Source organism: Taeniopygia guttata, chromosome 2, assembly GCF_048771995.1.
Source record: "Taeniopygia guttata chromosome 2, bTaeGut7.mat, whole genome shotgun sequence".
Classification (NCBI taxonomy): Eukaryota; Metazoa; Chordata; class Aves; order Passeriformes; family Estrildidae; genus Taeniopygia; species Taeniopygia guttata.
In genome coordinates, this window is record NC_133026.1 from 118,973,580 (window position 1) to 118,992,399 (window position 18,820).

The 18,820-nt window shown below is 37.9% G+C and overlaps 1 protein-coding gene across 3 annotated transcripts in view; it reads right to left on the reverse strand.

Annotated features, from left to right (window-relative positions):
* Positions 1 to 18,820, reverse strand: part of NCOA2 (nuclear receptor coactivator 2) — a 186,870-nt gene that overhangs the window by 27,745 nt on the left and 140,305 nt on the right. For all 3 annotated transcript variants that reach the window (XM_030266319.4, XM_030266320.4, XM_030266321.4), the window contains 6 exons: positions 17,383 to 17,560; positions 15,901 to 16,086; positions 14,913 to 15,014; positions 14,676 to 14,816; positions 11,227 to 11,374; positions 7,881 to 9,150 (listed from right to left, as the gene is read on the reverse strand). In XM_030266319.4, the coding sequence (XP_030122179.1) occupies positions 7,881 to 9,150; positions 11,227 to 11,374; positions 14,676 to 14,816; positions 14,913 to 15,014; positions 15,901 to 16,086; positions 17,383 to 17,560 (2,025 nt within the window). The remainder of the gene's footprint in view (positions 1 to 7,880; positions 9,151 to 11,226; positions 11,375 to 14,675; positions 14,817 to 14,912; positions 15,015 to 15,900; positions 16,087 to 17,382; positions 17,561 to 18,820) is intronic.

Consider the following 18,820-nt stretch of genomic DNA (forward strand, 5'->3'; position numbering starts at 1 on the left):
AACATAATTACTGACCTGCTTGTTTTATTTGATATATTGATTTTCACTGGTATTCTCTTTTGTAAGCTTCTCTAAAACCTCTCAGAATTAAAATAATTTTCTGACTGAAATGTGGAAATTATTGCAACTATATTCTCCAATCCTAAACCCTTGATTAGGATAAAACTTGGGTAATAATTAAGAACAGGATGTCTGGTCTCACTTTACTACCATCTTGAACAGTAAATAAATCATAACCACATTTATAACAAATATCTACTCAAAATCATTGTCTTTGTTAGGAAATGTGCAATGACAGAGGAGAGGCAGGGTGAGCAGCTACCCGTGAAGGATGGGGAACTGAGAAATAACATCACAAATGTGCAGAACTGAAATAAAATTCTTCCTGGGCTTTTTTTTTTTGTCCTTCCCCACATCATGAACTTCTTACTGATAGCAAATTTAGGCCACATATCACAGGATACTGTAGAAATACCTGAGATGGCTTTAAAATACCTACTGAGGTTCTCACAGGCCAGGTAGGAAGCATCCTGTACATTAGTCTGTACAGAACTCCTGCCACCACATCTAACCTGCTCCTGGGAAGTCAAGCTATTTTATTCAAAGGTAGCTAAAATGCCCAAAGGTTACGCTGTTATGTGCTTTTTTTTTTTTTTTTTTGGGTGACTGACTGCAAATGATCATGGTATTATTTTTTATTCTTTCTACATCATGTCCTAGTCAGATAAATTGTAGTATATGGTGCAAAAGAGGAGGGAATTCACTCCATTAAAAGGCAGCACGTGGGTGATCTAGGGGCTGGTGTTATTGGCAAAATGGTAGGAAATCAGAGAATCAGAGGACTGGAAGAAATTTAAAGCCTCCAGGCAAAAGCAGTGTATGCAATTCCCTATGGAAGTTCACACAGTTGCTTGTTAAAGACATCCAGAGACAGAAAATCCACAGCTTCCCTGGGGATTGGCTTCAGCACTCTGCCATCCTTACTACTCTTGTATTTTTTTTCCTCAATCTCAATGCAAAATCCCTCACGCAGAGATTAAGACCCTTCATTCCAATCATATTTTGAATCTGGAGAACATACTGTTTTACCCTTTCTTTTTCTAACTTTTTCTCTATTTGAAAACATGTGCCCTTTTGTGTTTTAAGCTGAAGTGAATAAACAATCTCAACTCATGAACTTTCTTCAGCAAATAGCCTGTTTTCTCAGCCACTCATTACTCTTTTTGCTCCTGTGTATTGCCTTCAGTTGATCCACACATTTGCTGAAGCCATCTCCAAGACAGGACTTAAAATGAAGCCTTATAGCTGCTGGGTAAAGCAGAAAATTTCCTCTACACACAGTATGCTTTGATGGCATATTCCAGAAAAGCATTTGATTCTTTTAATTACATGACATTTACTGACTCTCACTCATCTTGTTATCACTATGATCCCTAGAACAGCTCTGGAAAACTCCTATTTAGTCATTTCTCCCCTCATAAACAACAACAACAACAAAACACCAAAAAAAAGAGAACAACAAAAAAAAACCCCACAGAAAAAAAACCCCTGAGACATTATTAAGTAATGATAATAAAGAGCATTTATTCAGCCTGAATGTTCTAACATTTTGTCTCTGTATTTCTTTGTTGCAGCTGAATCTGAATTGTGTCCTCCAGTGTGTTTGCAGACATTCAAGTGCCACACTCAACTTTACCAATCTCTATTGTCACATCAGGTCATTTAGGTTAACTAAAACACTGAGCAGCTCTAGATGCTGCATGAGTCCTGCAGCATCTCCATTTGACAGTGAATTCTTCAATAACCAAGTGTGGGGAGGGATTTCCAAACAGCTTCCTCATTACTCACAGCAGTTTTATCTTGACCATGCACCTCTACCCTGCCATATGGAAAAGGGCCTTACTCAAATCTAAACACCTTGACACACTATTTCCCTTATGCCAACAATTCTGCTACCCTCTTGGAAAACAGGTTGGCTGGTCCAAGATCACCTGTTCTTGACAAATCCCTCTGATGACTCACTGCTTTCCAGGCAATTACAAGCAGCTGGGTGGACCCAGCACATCAGTAGAAAAGGCTGAGCCAGAAGGAATCAAATGTGATTACATGAAGCTTAAATCACTTCAAGGACAGGTGATAAGCACATTCAAAAAGGCGCTCTAAGAGACAGCCATGAGTGATGTTTATAGGAGCTGCAGTTTGAGCGATGGGAGATCTGGTACAAGAAGACCACAAGAGCCAGGAGAAGAGACTGATATAGAGCATCATAAATTATAGAAGGATGATTCAGTACTCTTTGGGGGAATTAAGACATATGGCCTTCATTACATGTATCTGAGACAACAGCAAAGGGAAGTTTAATATGTTGCAGGGGGAGATTTTTGGTAGGTTTTATAGGGGATTTTGTGTCATCTTTTCTTTTAGCATTCTGGCTACTGCAATTCTTCGTTCAAACACTAGATAGATATATAGAAAAAACAACCTCAAAACCAACCTAAAAAAATGAAGAACATATTGATCCAAATGTGTCAGAAAACTGTGCTCCCGAAGATGCTTTTAATTCCTCTCAGAAGTGGCAAAGAAAGGCCAAATATAACAGATGTATTACAACAACCCAAATACATAACCTTCTCCTTTTTTTGCTTAATAATCAATATTAAATGTTTCATCTTTATATTTTTATAAGGGTTCTCAACTGCTACAAAAGCTCCAAGATATTTGGAATTAACACCAATCTATGTTAGCCTAAGTCTTTCCAGACTCATTCTCAAATGGCACCATATGTGCAGAAACTAGCATTAAAATATTTACTTGGTTAGATTCATAGGATTTTTCTTTTATTTATATTTATTTTGTTAATGGCCTAAATTGAATTTTATGTAAATAGAAGGCACACCCTGAGCTCCCTGTGAAGCAATTATTTGCCAGGAATTAAGAAAAAAAAAAGAGCACCTGATAAAGTGCTAAGCATCGTAAGAAAGTTCTTGTGTGGGTATTTTCACTATGTCTAAGTAATGAAATTATAACAATCTCTGTAGAACTTGGGCACTAAGTTCCAGAAAGTGTAAGACAAATAATTCTCAGGGATATTTTTACGTTTGAAAAAGTACTTATTTTATACTGTCATATAGAGAAATACAGATTAAATTTAAGAGTTTACAGAATTTTTTCAGCTGTACTGAAAGGCAGCTGCACTTCAACATGAAATTTGGTTTACAAAAGTTGCTGTTTCAAAACCTAGCTTCCATGGATTGTGAAGGACTGGATAAGATACTCAAGTCTCCAGAAAGCTCCTTTCTGCCATAGGCAATGCCCATAGCTTGCACTGTGGCCCTGTATTCTAAGGACTTACAACAGGATGTCTTTTGGTGGGGACACAACTTGAAACTAAACCTGACTTGCATAAGTTTGAAGTTTAGCTCATCAACCTCAGAAGTATGGGCAAAGCATTTGACCATAATAGGCAAACGAAATCAAATCCTTGCTCCAAACTGGCAATAAATTAAAGGATTATGAAAAGAAGGGAAAAGGAAATGAGAAGTGGAACCAGTACAGTATTTTTCTCCCTGGTAACTGCAATAAACATAAAATTGGCTAGAAATCCTATTAAATTATCAAGCTATTCTATGACTAACATTTGAAAGCAGAACTCTAATTGAAAGACATTCAGAAAATGGAATCCCCATTCTAAGGTTTTAATAGAATTTCAAGAAGAAACAAATGTTCCTCATGAACTTAATGGATTCTGGAGTATTAAACCAGAAATAGGTTTTTTAAAGATGAGTGACGTGTAGAGAAAATATGTTAGTATTGGGAAGATACTGGTTCCACATAAAGCATGAGCACAGCAGAGTTGATAAAGTATGTGAGGAACACCAGAACACTTTCTGAGCTTTAGGACAAAAATGTACATACTTGAGATGATTCCTGGAACAGCATTTGTGCTGACTGTTGTATAGCAAAGTCCCTGTCAAAAAGGCTGTCTTTATGGTCTACTGAACAAAAAAGAGGAGAGTACACTTGTGGAGATTAGGATTTTGTTCCACGCTCCCCCAAGTGATTTCTCAGAGAACGAGCTACTTTAGCAAGGTAATATCTAACATTGTTCATGATGTTTCTCTAATGTTCTCCTGCACTTTCACTCTCCTTCCCCTCCAAGCTGCCAGTCAGTGCTTGCCACATCTGACCACCTCCTGATCACTACAGGGGCTGCTCCTGGCAGTGGACAGTCTGGGAGAGCAGGAGAAGGCAAGGACACTCTCTTCCCTTTCTAACAGTGGTGAACCATATGAGAACTTGTGGTGCTTGACAGCAGCAGCCCTACTACGGTTGGTGCCGTAGGAAAAACCCCGCCGAGTGTCCCCAGCAGGTCCCTCTTTTGTCCCCTCCCCTACAGCTGCCGTAACTGGAACAGCAATCAGCCTAATAAAGCCTGATAACCATCATCCCACCAAGGAAGGGAAAAAGGTATGGCAGGGCTGGAAATATTCTCTGCCATTTGAGAAAGGCTTCCTGTCAGTTGCTGCTCTCTGCAGAAGAGTATGTTTAAACACACTACCTAGAAGACTGCTATTTTTAGTACAGTGGTGCACTTCAAAGCATTTCCTGCTCAGAAAGTCACACCAAAAGTAAAAGGAGGAAACGCAATGGCTCTGTTGCCTCCCAACACACTCTACTCCCTTGCAGAGGCCATCCCACTGCTGCTCTTGCTGCAGTTTCCAGAGAAACTGCACACTCCAGTGACTAATTACTTAAAAATACAACATTCCTCAGGGAGGAGAAGTTTTAAATAAACCTGTAAAATAGGTAACACAAGCACATGGCTAATTTTTACATATGGGAGGAAGAAGGAGGGGGAAGGATGCAGGAGGATGGAAGAATTTAGCTCAAGAATCTGTGTTCTAGTCTTGTACTAAATAGTTCCAGCTTTGATCTAAATTTAGGCAATGAACACTTCCTGTGGGAGACCATCTTCCAAAGCTGAAGAGTTTTGATGCTAAATATTTTTAGTGATTTCATAATTGGGGTAAAGTGGTTATATGTTTAAAGACCTGGCCTTTAGATAGTTAAACACTTACATTATTCTATATTCCTCACCATTTCCTCTTCTACTCCATCCTCAACTTCTGTTTATTCAGCTCCAGGTTTCATTGCATTTTAAGTGGGTTTTAAAGTTTTGTTTACAACCAACAAGACCAACAAAAGCCCTTCTGTCATTATCCAGTAGTCTTCCATCACAGTGACAAGACTGGCTGCTCCATACCTTGGAGCTGAGGAAGGCCTTACCACTTTATCACAACTCCTGCACTGCTATGTGGTTTTCTGAACAAACCCAACTCCCGAACCTTTCTGTACCTCTGGTTCTCTCTCTCCTGGGAGACAAATTCTGTCTTCAAATTTTAAGAAAAGGCAATACATCCACAGCCAGCACTTCAACCACCTCAAATAGCTCCCCAGCCTCAGAAACATAAAAACTAAAAATAAAAACTGAATAGACTATTCACTTTACGAAGTTCAATCTTCAGGAGACCTGATTTTCAACTGTTTGAGGTATGCAATGCTCATAGACACTGAAGTCTCTTTCTTGAAAGTTGGTTTTACAGTTAGTCTCATGTTTACATTTAGGGTGAAACTTGCCTATGGAAAAGTAAAGCAGATAGTTTAAACTGTTCACCTGTGCTACCACTTGTCAATGGGAACACCAGTAAAGAACAGCTTACCTCATCTGTTTTAGACACTCATTAGGATAAGATAAAAAAACCAAAATCCTGAAGTATTTTTCTGTGTTTCCATCAGCAATATAAGGAGTTTGTAGGACTACCCTGAACTAGACAACAAAATTCTAGAGGGGCAGAACCTGCTCTCTGAGAGTTGGTTCGTAAGCTAAACTGTTTCTTGTGTACTCCACAGAGATCATGAAAGAGAAAATTTTAATTATTTTAGAAATTTAATTATTGGGGAACAAACCATCTAAAGGCCACGATTTTGATGTATGGATAGATTTTTTTGTGTTACCAAATTTTACATTCTTATCAAGTACCTAATTTGGAAAATTGAAGATCTCTGCTTTCAATCTAGTACTGACTTCAATGTGTATGGTCTGAACTAGGAACTGAAATCTATTAGACACTTGAAAAATATACCATTCTTGCCAGTTTAGCTATGAATTTCTTGATTTCTGTATTTTTCTAGCCTAATGAAACGGTAAGTTCTCACAGAGAATCTACACACTACCCCTACAGACACAACAAAATACAGGCCTCTATTGAAAACTAAACTAACATCCAGGCTTGGGGATAAATCAGCGCAAATTTCAGTGAGGAGAAATTAATACAATTTGGCTTGGTTTCCCCTAAAGTGTGGGAAGGATTGAAAAACCACAATTGCTCCTACACGGTGGCAATAATTGTTAAATTTTGTTGAAACAAAAGCAGCAAAGAAAGTAACCTTAGAAGTTGCCTGGATAACTGAGATTTTAACAATGCTGCATCTACACTGGAGTAGCACGTTTGGCCTCTATGTTTTGTGGTTATAACCGCTGTTGAAAGAACTGTCTATTAGTTATAGACTGCCAAAAGGGCAAATTAAAAAAATAATAATCCAGTGTTGTGTCTTAGGGCTAAGAAAATGTCATCTATCCCTCCTCAGCCTCACAACACAATACAGAAAATATAAACAAGAATGTCTTTATCACACATAATAAAAAGATACAATAGGTTTTAAAAAATAAACAAGCTCAAACCTAGTCTGCACATTAGAAAATATACAAAAATTTTTAAATTAAGGATATAGCTGTGAATGAGACACAGGAACACTTGCACTGTATGTGATCTGATCATGATTTACAAACTAAGGCTTCACACACAGGGCTGCCTAGGGATTAATGACCAGCTGGGAGATTTGATAGTGTAGGACAAATCTAAGGATCATTAACTCCAGCTAGTTATAAACTTCTCTGAAAATGCTTTATACTAAAATTGATATTGTAATTACCCATTTTATAAATAATATAAACAGTAATACTGTATAATCAGATTGCTTTCATTGTGTCCCTTTTCCTTGCAAAGCTCTGAAAACTGGAGCACTCCGGGTGATGTGGACCTTGTGCTTTTGAAAAGTGAATTCTGCATGAAAGCCAGTGACATAACACATCTTAGCATGGGTCCCAACAATACACAATTTATTATTGTGTTGGGTAGCACAGCAACAAATGATCTTGCACAGAAAGCAAAGAAATTCTGAATGCAAAATTCAATGTAGATAACCTTGCACGAGGAGACATGATCCCTGCACTGAACTATTAATCTTTCACAGAAACTTGAGGCTGAATATAAAGAATTTTTAAGACAACAAGAATACCCCGTCAAATTCTCCAAATTGGCACAGAAGTCTATTTGCTTTGATTTTAATTTGCAGGTCAAGCATAGCATGAAGACCAGTAATGCAAAGTTGTTATCAGTCCTTTCAAACAATTTCTGTTCTTGAGCATGAACCTGTTTTCCATGGGAAGAGTGTAGCTGCTATGCTGGGCTAGGTCAAGGACCCATTCAGCAAGCACAACAGCAGTTCAACCTCAGCCTGTGGGAAAAGCTGTCAATTAGGTAGCACTAACCAAGAGTCAGAGTTATTTTCTCTTTGCCTGACTACCATCTGGGAAAGGCACACTGCATTATCCATCTCCTCCCAGGCAGACCCTGTGCTTTTACACAGTGTGACCATCACAACCTAGTAACACCCACTGGGAAACTGAGTGAAGACTGAATTTCAGAAGACAGGTAACAGCCTCCTGAAGTGCCAGGATGCTACTCTTAGTGGAAGTCACATGGCAGGAATGCAGGCCTGGAACAAGTCATTCACACATAATGCAAAAATTAGCTTACCTGTTCATTAGGCTCAAAGCTTATCTCTTCTTTTTCCGTCCTCATAGCTATTAACTTTGTGCTACCGGAAGGGTCTGTCTTACTGTCCAACCGCTCCAGTTTTGGGGGTATGTCTGGTAAACCAATATCTTTAGTATCATCTTTATCTAGCAAGTAGCGAAGTAGTGCATTATTATTCTTCTTAGGACTCGCTGGCTCCTGTTTAACAGTCACCTCTGAACCAGGAGCTGTGCTACTGGACTCCTGGTTCAGTTCTTTGCCTGTGGCCTCTGCTGTGAGCTTGGCCAAATCTACAGGAGAACTACTGTCCTGCAATAGTCTGTGCAAAATTTTATGCTTCTCCTTGAGCGAGGTTCCGTGTGCTGAACCAGACCCAGGCAACCCTCCCGTGGAGTCCTTGCTAATGTCTCCCATGGTACTGGACAAAGGTGAAGGCTCCATCTGATCTGATTTGGTGGTCAACAATTGTAAGAGCTTTGTCTGGCTTTTTCCGTCGTGCAGTTTATTCTGTCCATCAGGTCTTTCGCCACTGACAACCGGCGGCATGTTGCTATCGCTGTTGTCTTTCTGTTCTCCTGAATGGCAGCTGCTCTCTGCTTGTCCAGTTGTACCTTCTGATTGCTCCCCATATATTCCAAAGCAGTCTTTAGAGTCCAGGCTTCCCATCTTGCTTAGCTGGGGAGGATTCATATTCACAGGGGAATTTTGTAAATTTCCCATTTTTAGGTCAGGTGAAGCCAAGGACGATCCTAGAGAAACGCCGTGGCCCTCGCTGAGGGCCTGAAGTGCGTTCAGGGAACTGTTGGTGTAGTTATGGCTATTTCCTGTGCTGCTGCAGACTCCCACAGGTGAATGTAAGCTTCCTGCAGGGGAGAACTGACTGGGTGGGATGCGAGGACTTCCTGCCACTCCAGGGCTCACACGATGCCTTGGGGAAAGCATAGAGTTTGGCTGCCCTGGGTTCATGCCGGGGCTGCTTTGTGAGGGGCTATTCATTTTTAGTGCATAGTTACTACCCTGAGGAGTGGATGCTTGTATGCTTGACACATGGTTCAGTCCCCCTGAACCACCAAACCTGCCTGCTGGCATGCCCACTTGCTCCTTTGGGCCATTTATGGCAAAATTTATATTGCTACTGATGGTCATATCCTGACCTGGGTTCCCACTGCACATGGCCTGATGGGCAGGGCTGCTGGAACTAATTGGGTTCAGTATCTTCCCCATTCCTTGTCCAGTCAAATCCTGATTCATTCCACAGACATTCTGCTCTCTATGTGGCAAGAGGAAGAAAAACAGCCTGTTAGCTAAATGACAGTGGCCAACTTGCAATTGCATTACGGAAAAAGAAGCAAAACCCCAAACCTCACTTTAAAATAACACAAAACCCCTACAATCAAAAACAAATCAACAATTTGACAAAAGTGATATGCAACTCTCAACAGGGTTGAACATTAAGAGTATGGTTTTTCAGTCCCTCATTAGAAAACAATGAAAGAGAGAAAAAACAAAATTAAACCTCATTTAAATGACAGCCATTAGAAATGCTCATAGGCTGCAATTTCACACTCCCTTTAATGTATCTCTCCTCTACAATTTGGCAAGAGCTAACTTCTAGAACTGAAGCAAACCTCATCTGAAACATATGACCCAACAAATACATGTTTTACAAGACAGCTGTGGACAGCTGTTTGCTGGAGTTTTGAATTTCTCTGAGTTAGCTCCACCACAAGGCTGGAGTGGGCTATTTGCCCACCAAGTTCATACTGAAAAGAAAGTTGAAAAAGTCACATTTTTACACTGCCAGATTATGTCAATACTGCTCCAAAACAGCCTGTGAGCCAAGGGAACTACTGGATACTTGCTCAAAATGAGAACAGTCTGTTAGCAATCCAGTCCTGCACAGGCATTTAGGAAAAGGGGAGGAGAAAAACAACAAACCACACACACAGGAGCTGAAACTCGTATTTTAGAGATATAAGCCGCAAAACAGAAGAAACAGAAGAGAGACACACACAGAGAAAAAGCTCTTGTGAGAGCACCTGAAGGTCACTTTTCTTTTCCTCAGTAGATTTTAATTAGTTTACGGGCGGATGTAATACACTTTTTACTCTGTGCTAAAACTTAAATTAGGAAAATCAAATATATTCCCAAATGCTAAAAGCTACAAAAGAGACAGAGTCAAGTAGGTTAGGAAGGAAAAAAAAGAGATTCTGACAAAAAAAATCAAATCAACTCTGGACTTCTGAAACCAAATACAAATGGAACATTCCTAATACGCATTCTCCATGCGACAAAAACCATTCCTATTTGCACAGTGTAAGTAAGTGCAGATAAACCTTTAGTTTTGCTAAAGCATGAGCAGTGAAATAATTGAAGAAAACAGAGTAGTGAATCTTCTTATTCTGTACTGGTTACCTTAGGTGCAAAGGTGAAAAGCATTAACTATAAAAAAGGGGTATTTTTAAAACATTATTACAAATACAGTAGTACCAGCACTCTGCTAAAAAAAGTGCAAGAAAATTGATGAGTACCATTTAAAAATTATTAGTGCTTGCTTTTTAAAATTTAATATTTGGCACTTAATAAAATATTAGGTCAATTCAGCAACCCAAAGAAAACAAATTGCAGACAGCTTTTGGTCAGATCAATCTACAATTTCTATAATATGGTTTCAGTTATAATTATGTTTAGCACTGTTTTTTTCTCTCAAGAAAAATTATACAGAGAATCGGGAATAAAGCCAGGAACAAAATCTGATACAAATACACCAGGACATGCAATGACTTAATAAAAATTGTATGTTGAAGTTCTGATGTCAGTGATTACTTAACCCTGCCTTTAGCGTATTATTGGCTGTACTTTTTGAAAAAACCCCAAACTAACAGTTGTGACACTTCTTAGGATTGAACATATGAGAGCCACTAAGCCAAGCACCAGAAAAGACAAGGCATAAAGGGAATAAAAAAATTAAATAACACTTTAAGTGCAGTCCTAGTAATCATAACATGTTCTTTTAAGAACAACCAGAACCAATAGCAAAATGTGAACTACAAGAATTCTAAGTTTTCTAGATTTAGTTACAGTAGGAATATGCAAAATACAGGAAATTAAAACACTGTAAATAAGAACATGGCATTGAAAATCCAGCATGCCATTTTTAAATTCTGAAATAATCTTACAGTCTTTTTCTGCTGCAAGCATTGATTTCAAAATCTTACTTTGTTTCTGTGATATCAGTTCTGGGTTAACTGAAATCCATCAGCCTTAAATAATCTATTTGCTTTGGCAACCTTGTACTTTGCATGACTCTTAGCAGAGTGTGGATGTAAGGAAGTGCCAGGATTACCTGTGAAGCATATGCAAGGAGATTACAAGCTGAGGTTCACTGGTCGTCTGAGAACGGATGAGCTTGCTCTTCGTTTGGGCAGAGACGATGGTGCCATCCGACAGGGAAAAGCGATAAACAGGGCTGAAGGCCAGCCCCTGCCTCAGCACTGCGGGCAAGCACAACAACACAGGTAAGCTAATGAGAAACTGCAGGGCAGGCAGCTCAGCTGCTCAATATCTGATGCTCAGCACCGATACGCGGATGCAGTGCTAATTAAACAAAACAAAGAGAGCATTTTGAAAAGAAATAGATGTGATACATAAAAAAAAAAAAAAAAAAAAAGGATCTTGCATGCTGTAGGGTGATCAAATGAAAATCTGTAAGGAGTGACAGCAATAACAGGAAGATACTCTGAAATAGAATGTATTTCAGGAGCAGACAGGAAGTTCTTGATGTCCATTTCACTTTTCATCAAATATGTGTCTAATTCCTTTTTCATTGTACCACCTACACCTTGATGATTTAATATAAATGTCCTTATGTTTTAGATCAACTGTTTCCATTAGCCTGTATATTCTTCTCTTTATTGCCTATCTAAATTGTCTTGCAACAGTTACTCTCACTACTTCTTTAATTTAAAAAATGCATAGACTCTTACATGAGAACAATTAGAAATGAGAATTGGAAAGAGAAATTATTACTTGTAAAAGAACAAATACAAAAAAGAAATATATATAGCTAAAAAAAAAAAAAAGTTACCTAAACCAAAATTAGGGCTCTGCTACCCCTTCTCCATCTTGACTGCATTTCAGGTTTTGGGTTTACTTCACTGTACACATTCTGCAGCCCTTTAAGTTTCTAATGTAAATCTGAACTTCAACAAATTCAGTTCTCGCAATTCTATAGACCCCTGTGACACTTCTTTAATGAAAAATTAAAACATGCTGTGGAAAAGCAAATCTCCCAAACATTTATTCTACTGTTCACTCTCTGCCATCAATGAAACAAGTATGGTCACTTATAATTTCTAGCCCAAAAGCAATCACATTAGGATTGCAGACATCAGAGAAGAAAAATACTTCAAAAATTTTCATATAATCATTTAGGGAAAAAAATAGGAATTAAGCACTACAAATACATTTAATTTCTTGGTTATTCATACATATATATTTTCTGTGGGTTTTTTTCTTCCTTTTTAATTTTTTAAAAATATTATTAATATCATGTGATCTTCATTTCATTGCTAGTCTTCTAATATTTCCTGTTGTAATGAAATGGCGTGGTTTTCCAAGTGTGGCTTTTATTTTTCTGGTCTACAGAGCTGCCACATTTTCAGCCTTGCAAGACTGGTTACGATTGCTTTCCTTCCCTGTCCCCCACTGTTATATATTGTTCTGCAAGGTTGCAAAGTATTATCTAGACAGTGAGAAAACAGGAAGCACAATTTAAACAACCAGAAGGGGTTTTTCAGAGTAAAAATGTAACAAAAAACAAAAACCTACAACAGTGAAACAATGCAAAACAAAATTTCACTGTTAGGTATGTCATTGTTTCAGTTTAACCTTTGGGCACCAGAAGGTCCAACGCTTTTAACTTTAGCATATACCCCATCAGGAAATTCCAGTACTCAATGCCAACAGGATACATGTGAAATCTCTACTTAAATCATTTTCCAAACTAATTCTTTAAGCAAACAAGAATGTTTCCATATTCCTCTTGAGGAAATGCTATTTTTCTGACTGTGGCCAATAAAAACTTACCATATATTCTGCATTTTACACTGAGAGATAATTTTAAAGCATGTTTTTTATTGTATATCAAGCTAATGCTGCATTTTTTTCACATTGTAATGCTGGATTACATGTAGGGATCATTACTTTCCTTGCTTCCATTCTCAAACCACAATGACTTGAAAACTGCAAGCACAAAGATGCTACAGCCCACAATTTGACTTGTTTTTCTTCTCCATTCTGCAGGGCAGGGGAGCGAAATATTTCAGCCATTATTCCTCTTCAGTGCTGCATCATTTGTAGGAAAGTAATTCCAGAGGTTTTTCCTCCTCTTACCACTCACTCTTTTCAGTTTGACAAGAAGAAAAGAGCCCTCTCATTTAGATTAATTCTACAATTTGCATGATGACCCTAAGCCACAACTGCAAAATGATACAGTGTAAACTCCAAAACACTTATATTTTCACCACTTCATAGGAAGCTTAAGAGAGGACTCATTTAAACCATAGGACCCAGTGTACCAGCTGCTAATTTGGTCAGGAATAACTTCAAGAAGACTGAAATAAAGTGCTGGGATGCAACAACACATACGCCTAAATCATCTCTGGTACAAATGGGTCCTTACCTGCAGCTGCTCTCTGAACTCCTGGTGTAACTTTAATTGCATACTGCCTTCTTCAGTGCTGTCTGAAACTACAGCACAAGGCTGTGAACTTTTAGCAATTCTTTTGTTTATACCCCAAAACCTGTTATCTAAAATAACAAAGCATTTCTGTGACCCCACATTTCTAAAACACCACCTGAAGATTTCAGGAAAGCAGAACATATTAAAGAACATTTAATTAAAGCCTCATGACTAAAGCTCTTTTTTGATGGTGTGTATTTGATGGAATAATTTGATATTCCAGTTACAGTTTAGTATCCAAGATGACATGTCTGTTGTTTAATGAACATGGTAAGTATTTGTTACAAGCCTGTTTTTTAAACATGAACCTAAAGAATGATGCTTCTGTACTGGAAATGTTCCAGCTATTCCCAATTGGTTTTGAAATTATTTTCTCATGGACTAGAGATAGGGTTATTTGCTTTTATTAATTTGGGTCTGTGTTACTATAAGTATAAGGATTTTATGAAAAATCCCCATCCAGTCACTACCACAGAAACCTCATGGGGACCATTCCAAAGTGCAGTACTTTCCTATTTTTTACCTGCCATAATCTTGATTGAGTAGAAGTGCTTGTGGTATATCCTATAACACTTATCAGCGAGATACAGTGCAACAATGTAGGTTTCCAAATAGTATGAGAGGTGCAGCTTTGGGAATTTACACTTGGTGTTTCTCACAGGAAATGTGACAGCAAAAGTATATTTTTGTCGAGAAAGGGAATACAGGTAATGAACTGCAATATGTGAGTTGAGGTTTTGAAGAATAATGGTCAGTGAACATTTTGGTGGACGACATGCAAGGGGGTCTTTCCTTCCAAAATAATTTTGACATTTTGAAGATTTAAAACGCACTCCAGGATAGCAAGTTCTAACGAAAAGGCTGAAACAACCAGTTGAGAAAGCTGAAGACCTCCTAGAGAGCCATCAGAATGTGTTAAGTAAAACACCTTGGGAAAGGGACTGTCAGTAGCTGGTGATTGTTCCTTCAAAGCATAACAAAGAGAGCACAACCAAGAGATACAAATGGCAAAGAGGTCGAATATATAAAGTGATAAAAGTATGAAACCTAACCTTCCTGGTGATGCCTCTTGGCAAAAGATATTTCTCCCTCATGCTGTGAATGGAACCTCTGAATGCATCTTCTCACCAAATCCTCCCAGCCAGGTTTCATAGCTGCTCGCATGGTACTTGTGTCCAATGAAGTTATTTTGCCTGATATTAGATACATTAGAAAGTATTTGTTACAGCAATTTCTCCAGCGAGGAAAAGTAAATAAAATTTAAAACTTCTACTCTTATTTCACAATACCTTGAAGATCCTGGCGTGTAGTAAAGCTCTCTGACGAAGGAAGAAGTGGTCTTTCCTTCATTGGAGCTCTTCTTGCAACACAAATCAAGCAAGACTGCAAATCTTAGAGAAAAATGTTACTTCATTTTATTTTTATGGTAAGGGAAGACTTTAGCTTCAACAAAGACTTCAGAAATATTTCTTAAAATTTCCTTAAATGTATTTGGACCAAGAAATAGATTTGGTACCAGTAAACACATAGACAAAACTCAGTGGGTTTTTATCTTCATTACTTCCTAAACATTAAATAAAACAGGAAAGGTGGGTTTGTTTTCTTTCAGAAGAAAAATTAACAAGGACTGTACCACAATCCATAAGTACTGGCACATGTTGATGAATCTACCTGTAGTAGCTCAACCACTCAGGAAGTAAGTAAAAAAAGAGAATATACTGCACACACAAAGAGCACATTTCTTGAACACTCACCACTTTGTACTTTCTAAGACAAATTTCTTTAACTTGCCTCAAATGCTTGCTGTTCCTGAGAACTCACCTTCACAATAACCATTTTTACTTACCTGAATACTTACAAAACAACGTGAGGAAATTTACCTGCTGAAGTAGTAAATGGTAAAGGAAATGGTGAACCACGATTGTCTCCAAATTCTAAGAATTCAAAATCTGCCCTTTGAAACCTTCTCCTAGTCAGCTACATTTTTCTTACAATTTCAGCAATATAAAACTAGGGTATCTCCCTTTGAGGTAAACAGAATTTCTCTCAAATCGATTAACAAATAGGTGCGTGCAAGTGTATACTCTCATAGCCAAGACAAAAGTACAAGGAAATAAAAAAGCTCCTTAATTACTAAATTAACTACAGTTAAATTAAAAAAAAAACCAAAAAAACCAACAAAACCAAAATCTAAGAATTTTTCCAATTTTCAGACTTAGAGGTCACTTTATTAACTGCTCTGAAATTGCATTTACATAAACTGGAAATGGTAATTACCTTCACCGTCCTCCTTGAAAGAATTTGGTTGAGAAACAGCAAAGCACTGCATAGTTTCATATTTCTGATGTGCTTCCTGGTTATCGTGGCCTTCCTCAGAATCAGCCAGAGGTTTTACCAGCATCCGACAATTGAAGGTATGGCTATTACGCCTAGGAGTGTCACCAGACCAAGATCCCCCATTCACTGAGCAAAGGCAAAATCAGATAGTGAGACAAATCTGGTACCAGGCATTTCTGCTGCTTATCCACAGGAGATTAATCAAGATGTTTTACAAACTGGTTGGGAAACAAGCTCATATCAACAACAACAACAATTTAATTTTAATATTAAAGCCCAAACCAGCACATAACTAGGTCATTTATAAAATTAACAGAGTTTAAGAACACTGCTAATTTGTTCAGCTATTATGTTTTTTTTCGATGACTTAAAATGACATAGTAGAAAAGCAGAATAAAAGTCTAAATATTGGTAAAAGTTTTGCATCACAGCAAAAGCCTACTGGGTAGATCAAGTTGATTTATGAGACTGAAAAAAATAAGGCTTATATACACTTATAAAAACAGGAAGCAATACAATAAGAAATATATTGAAACACACAGTCACAGTTACAATGGGAAAGACTGAAGGGTTGAAATTGCCTGGGCGGAGCTATGGATAAAGCTAAAGCCTAACACAGTGCTTAAGACAAGTAAAAAAAGAAACAAAATCCAGAGATGCACAAATATAGGTACTGGACATCAGTCAGAGCGAATCATTGTTACACCACATTAGGAAACGGCAGGGTCATATTTAAAATATTCTTCACTTGTTCTCTTCAGTCATAAAATGCAATAAATGCAGTAATATATTGACTTTAGCCATTTACATTTTTGCTTCTTCAGAGTATATAAGTACAGTAATAAAATGCTAAAGTGAATTGAGTAATATTTTTTAAACTGCTGTGAGTAAATGAGGAACCCAATATTGACTTTCTCTTTCTTTTCATCTCCTCCAAAACTCAATTGCATTAAAACTAATATTAATATGAATCCAAAAATGGCTGAAACTAACAAAAACAGTTTTTTGAAAGTTAAGAGTAACTATTGTTGAGAACAAAAACATTGAAATAAAAATTCTAACATAAGGAAGCTTCTGATTTTTCTTTTATATTTCTCCTTTTCTGGGCCATTTTTCGAACAAGCAGCCTAGACAGAGAGTTCACATAGCTAATGCTGCCTTTTAGTGATTCACTCTGGAGATCCATTAAAAAATATCAGCTAACATGAATTACTAAGAGCAATTTTAACAAAGAAGAATTTAAAAAGAGTGGAGGATGCTTTTGAGAATAATATTAATCATTCATAGTCTATATATACATGACAAATAAATAATGTATATGATGAAACTGTAAGTAGTGTCAGGACATTAAGTTATTGAAATGCTGACTTACAAAACCTAAGTTAAATAAGTAATGGTACGATATCAGGAAAAGTTATATACCTAAAGATTTTGGCAGCAGGATTTTGACAAATTCATTGTGGTCCCCTACATGCAGGATGCTGTATATGCTTGTGTTCATCAGCTCTTCTTGGTTGTACCTCAGGTACTGTGTCACATTCTCAGAAACAAACACAACATTACCTTCTGGGTTCACTACAAAGAAGAACCCATCTAGGGCCTAAAGAGGGAAAAACAGAAAACCAGAGAGAAAAACACAATAGCAAACAATCAGATTAACAAAATACACAGAAAATAAATATTCCATTCAGAAGACATAACTGAATCTTTCCTCATCCATCCCAGTTCTTACATTATTGTCTGTAGGAGCAAAGGACACGTTTCAGATTGAGCATCTATCTCACTTATATGACACCAGTGTAAAAGCACAGAAAGGTACACACCTTGCAAAATAATGAAACCCACAATCTGCAAGCATGATTGCAGATGGGAGAAATATATCATCCCTCTAATTTTATGTCATATGAGCAGATAAAGGGGGGATACAGTTAAACTTAAAAGCACCAAAGCTTTTTGTCTAAGTATTCAATTAACAATCTACACAGACTTCTGCAGCTTTGCCTGATTTATTCACCTCTCTAAGGATTGGCAGGAAATCACTAGAAGAGTTGTTAGTTATTCTATCTCCAGGGACAGAAATAAATTTAAAAAACAGGCCACCCACAATTCATTGTGGGTCAAAACCAAGTGGATCCATACTAAATCTGAACACAGCTCACCGCAAAACAGTCTGGACAAGGAGGAGCTGCCGCAGCAAGCACAAGGCAATTTTGATTTGACCCAACTTGTGTACTGTACAACTCATGTGATGGTCTTAGCAGGCAGTTTTGCCCACTGGTTACAGAGAAATGTTTAAAATATCACACATTACTGCGCAGTTGGCAAATCCAGACAATAAAAGAGAAGGCTAACAATGAACTTTACTTCTGCCTTCAGCCACCTAGCAGAAGGCTAAGGAGAAGACAGAACCAGGCTCTAGGTTAGAGGTTCCCAAGGGAAGAATCACATGCAACAGACACAGGCTGCAATTCAGAAAATTTTATGGAGATACAAGAAAAAAAAAATCCACCATGAAGGTGGTCAGATATGGGAAGAGGTTGCAAAACCACCTTACAGACATTTTCAAATCTTGGCTGGACTCGGATCTGGGCCACCTGCTGTACTCAGACCAGCTTGCAGTGGGAGGTAGGAACACACAAGCTCCAGAGGTTCTTCCCAAACTAAGTTAGATAATGATTCTGCACCAGGGGAGGATCAGTGAAAGCACAATGCAAGCGGAGCAGCTGAACCAATGGCTGACTAACACTTTCTTTGTTCTATTTTAAAATTAAAACATAATAAAACCCACAAATAAATGTATATGCGTATACTTTCCCTGACTGCCTCTAAATTAAGATAAACCAGGTCTTTATTTTCTCCT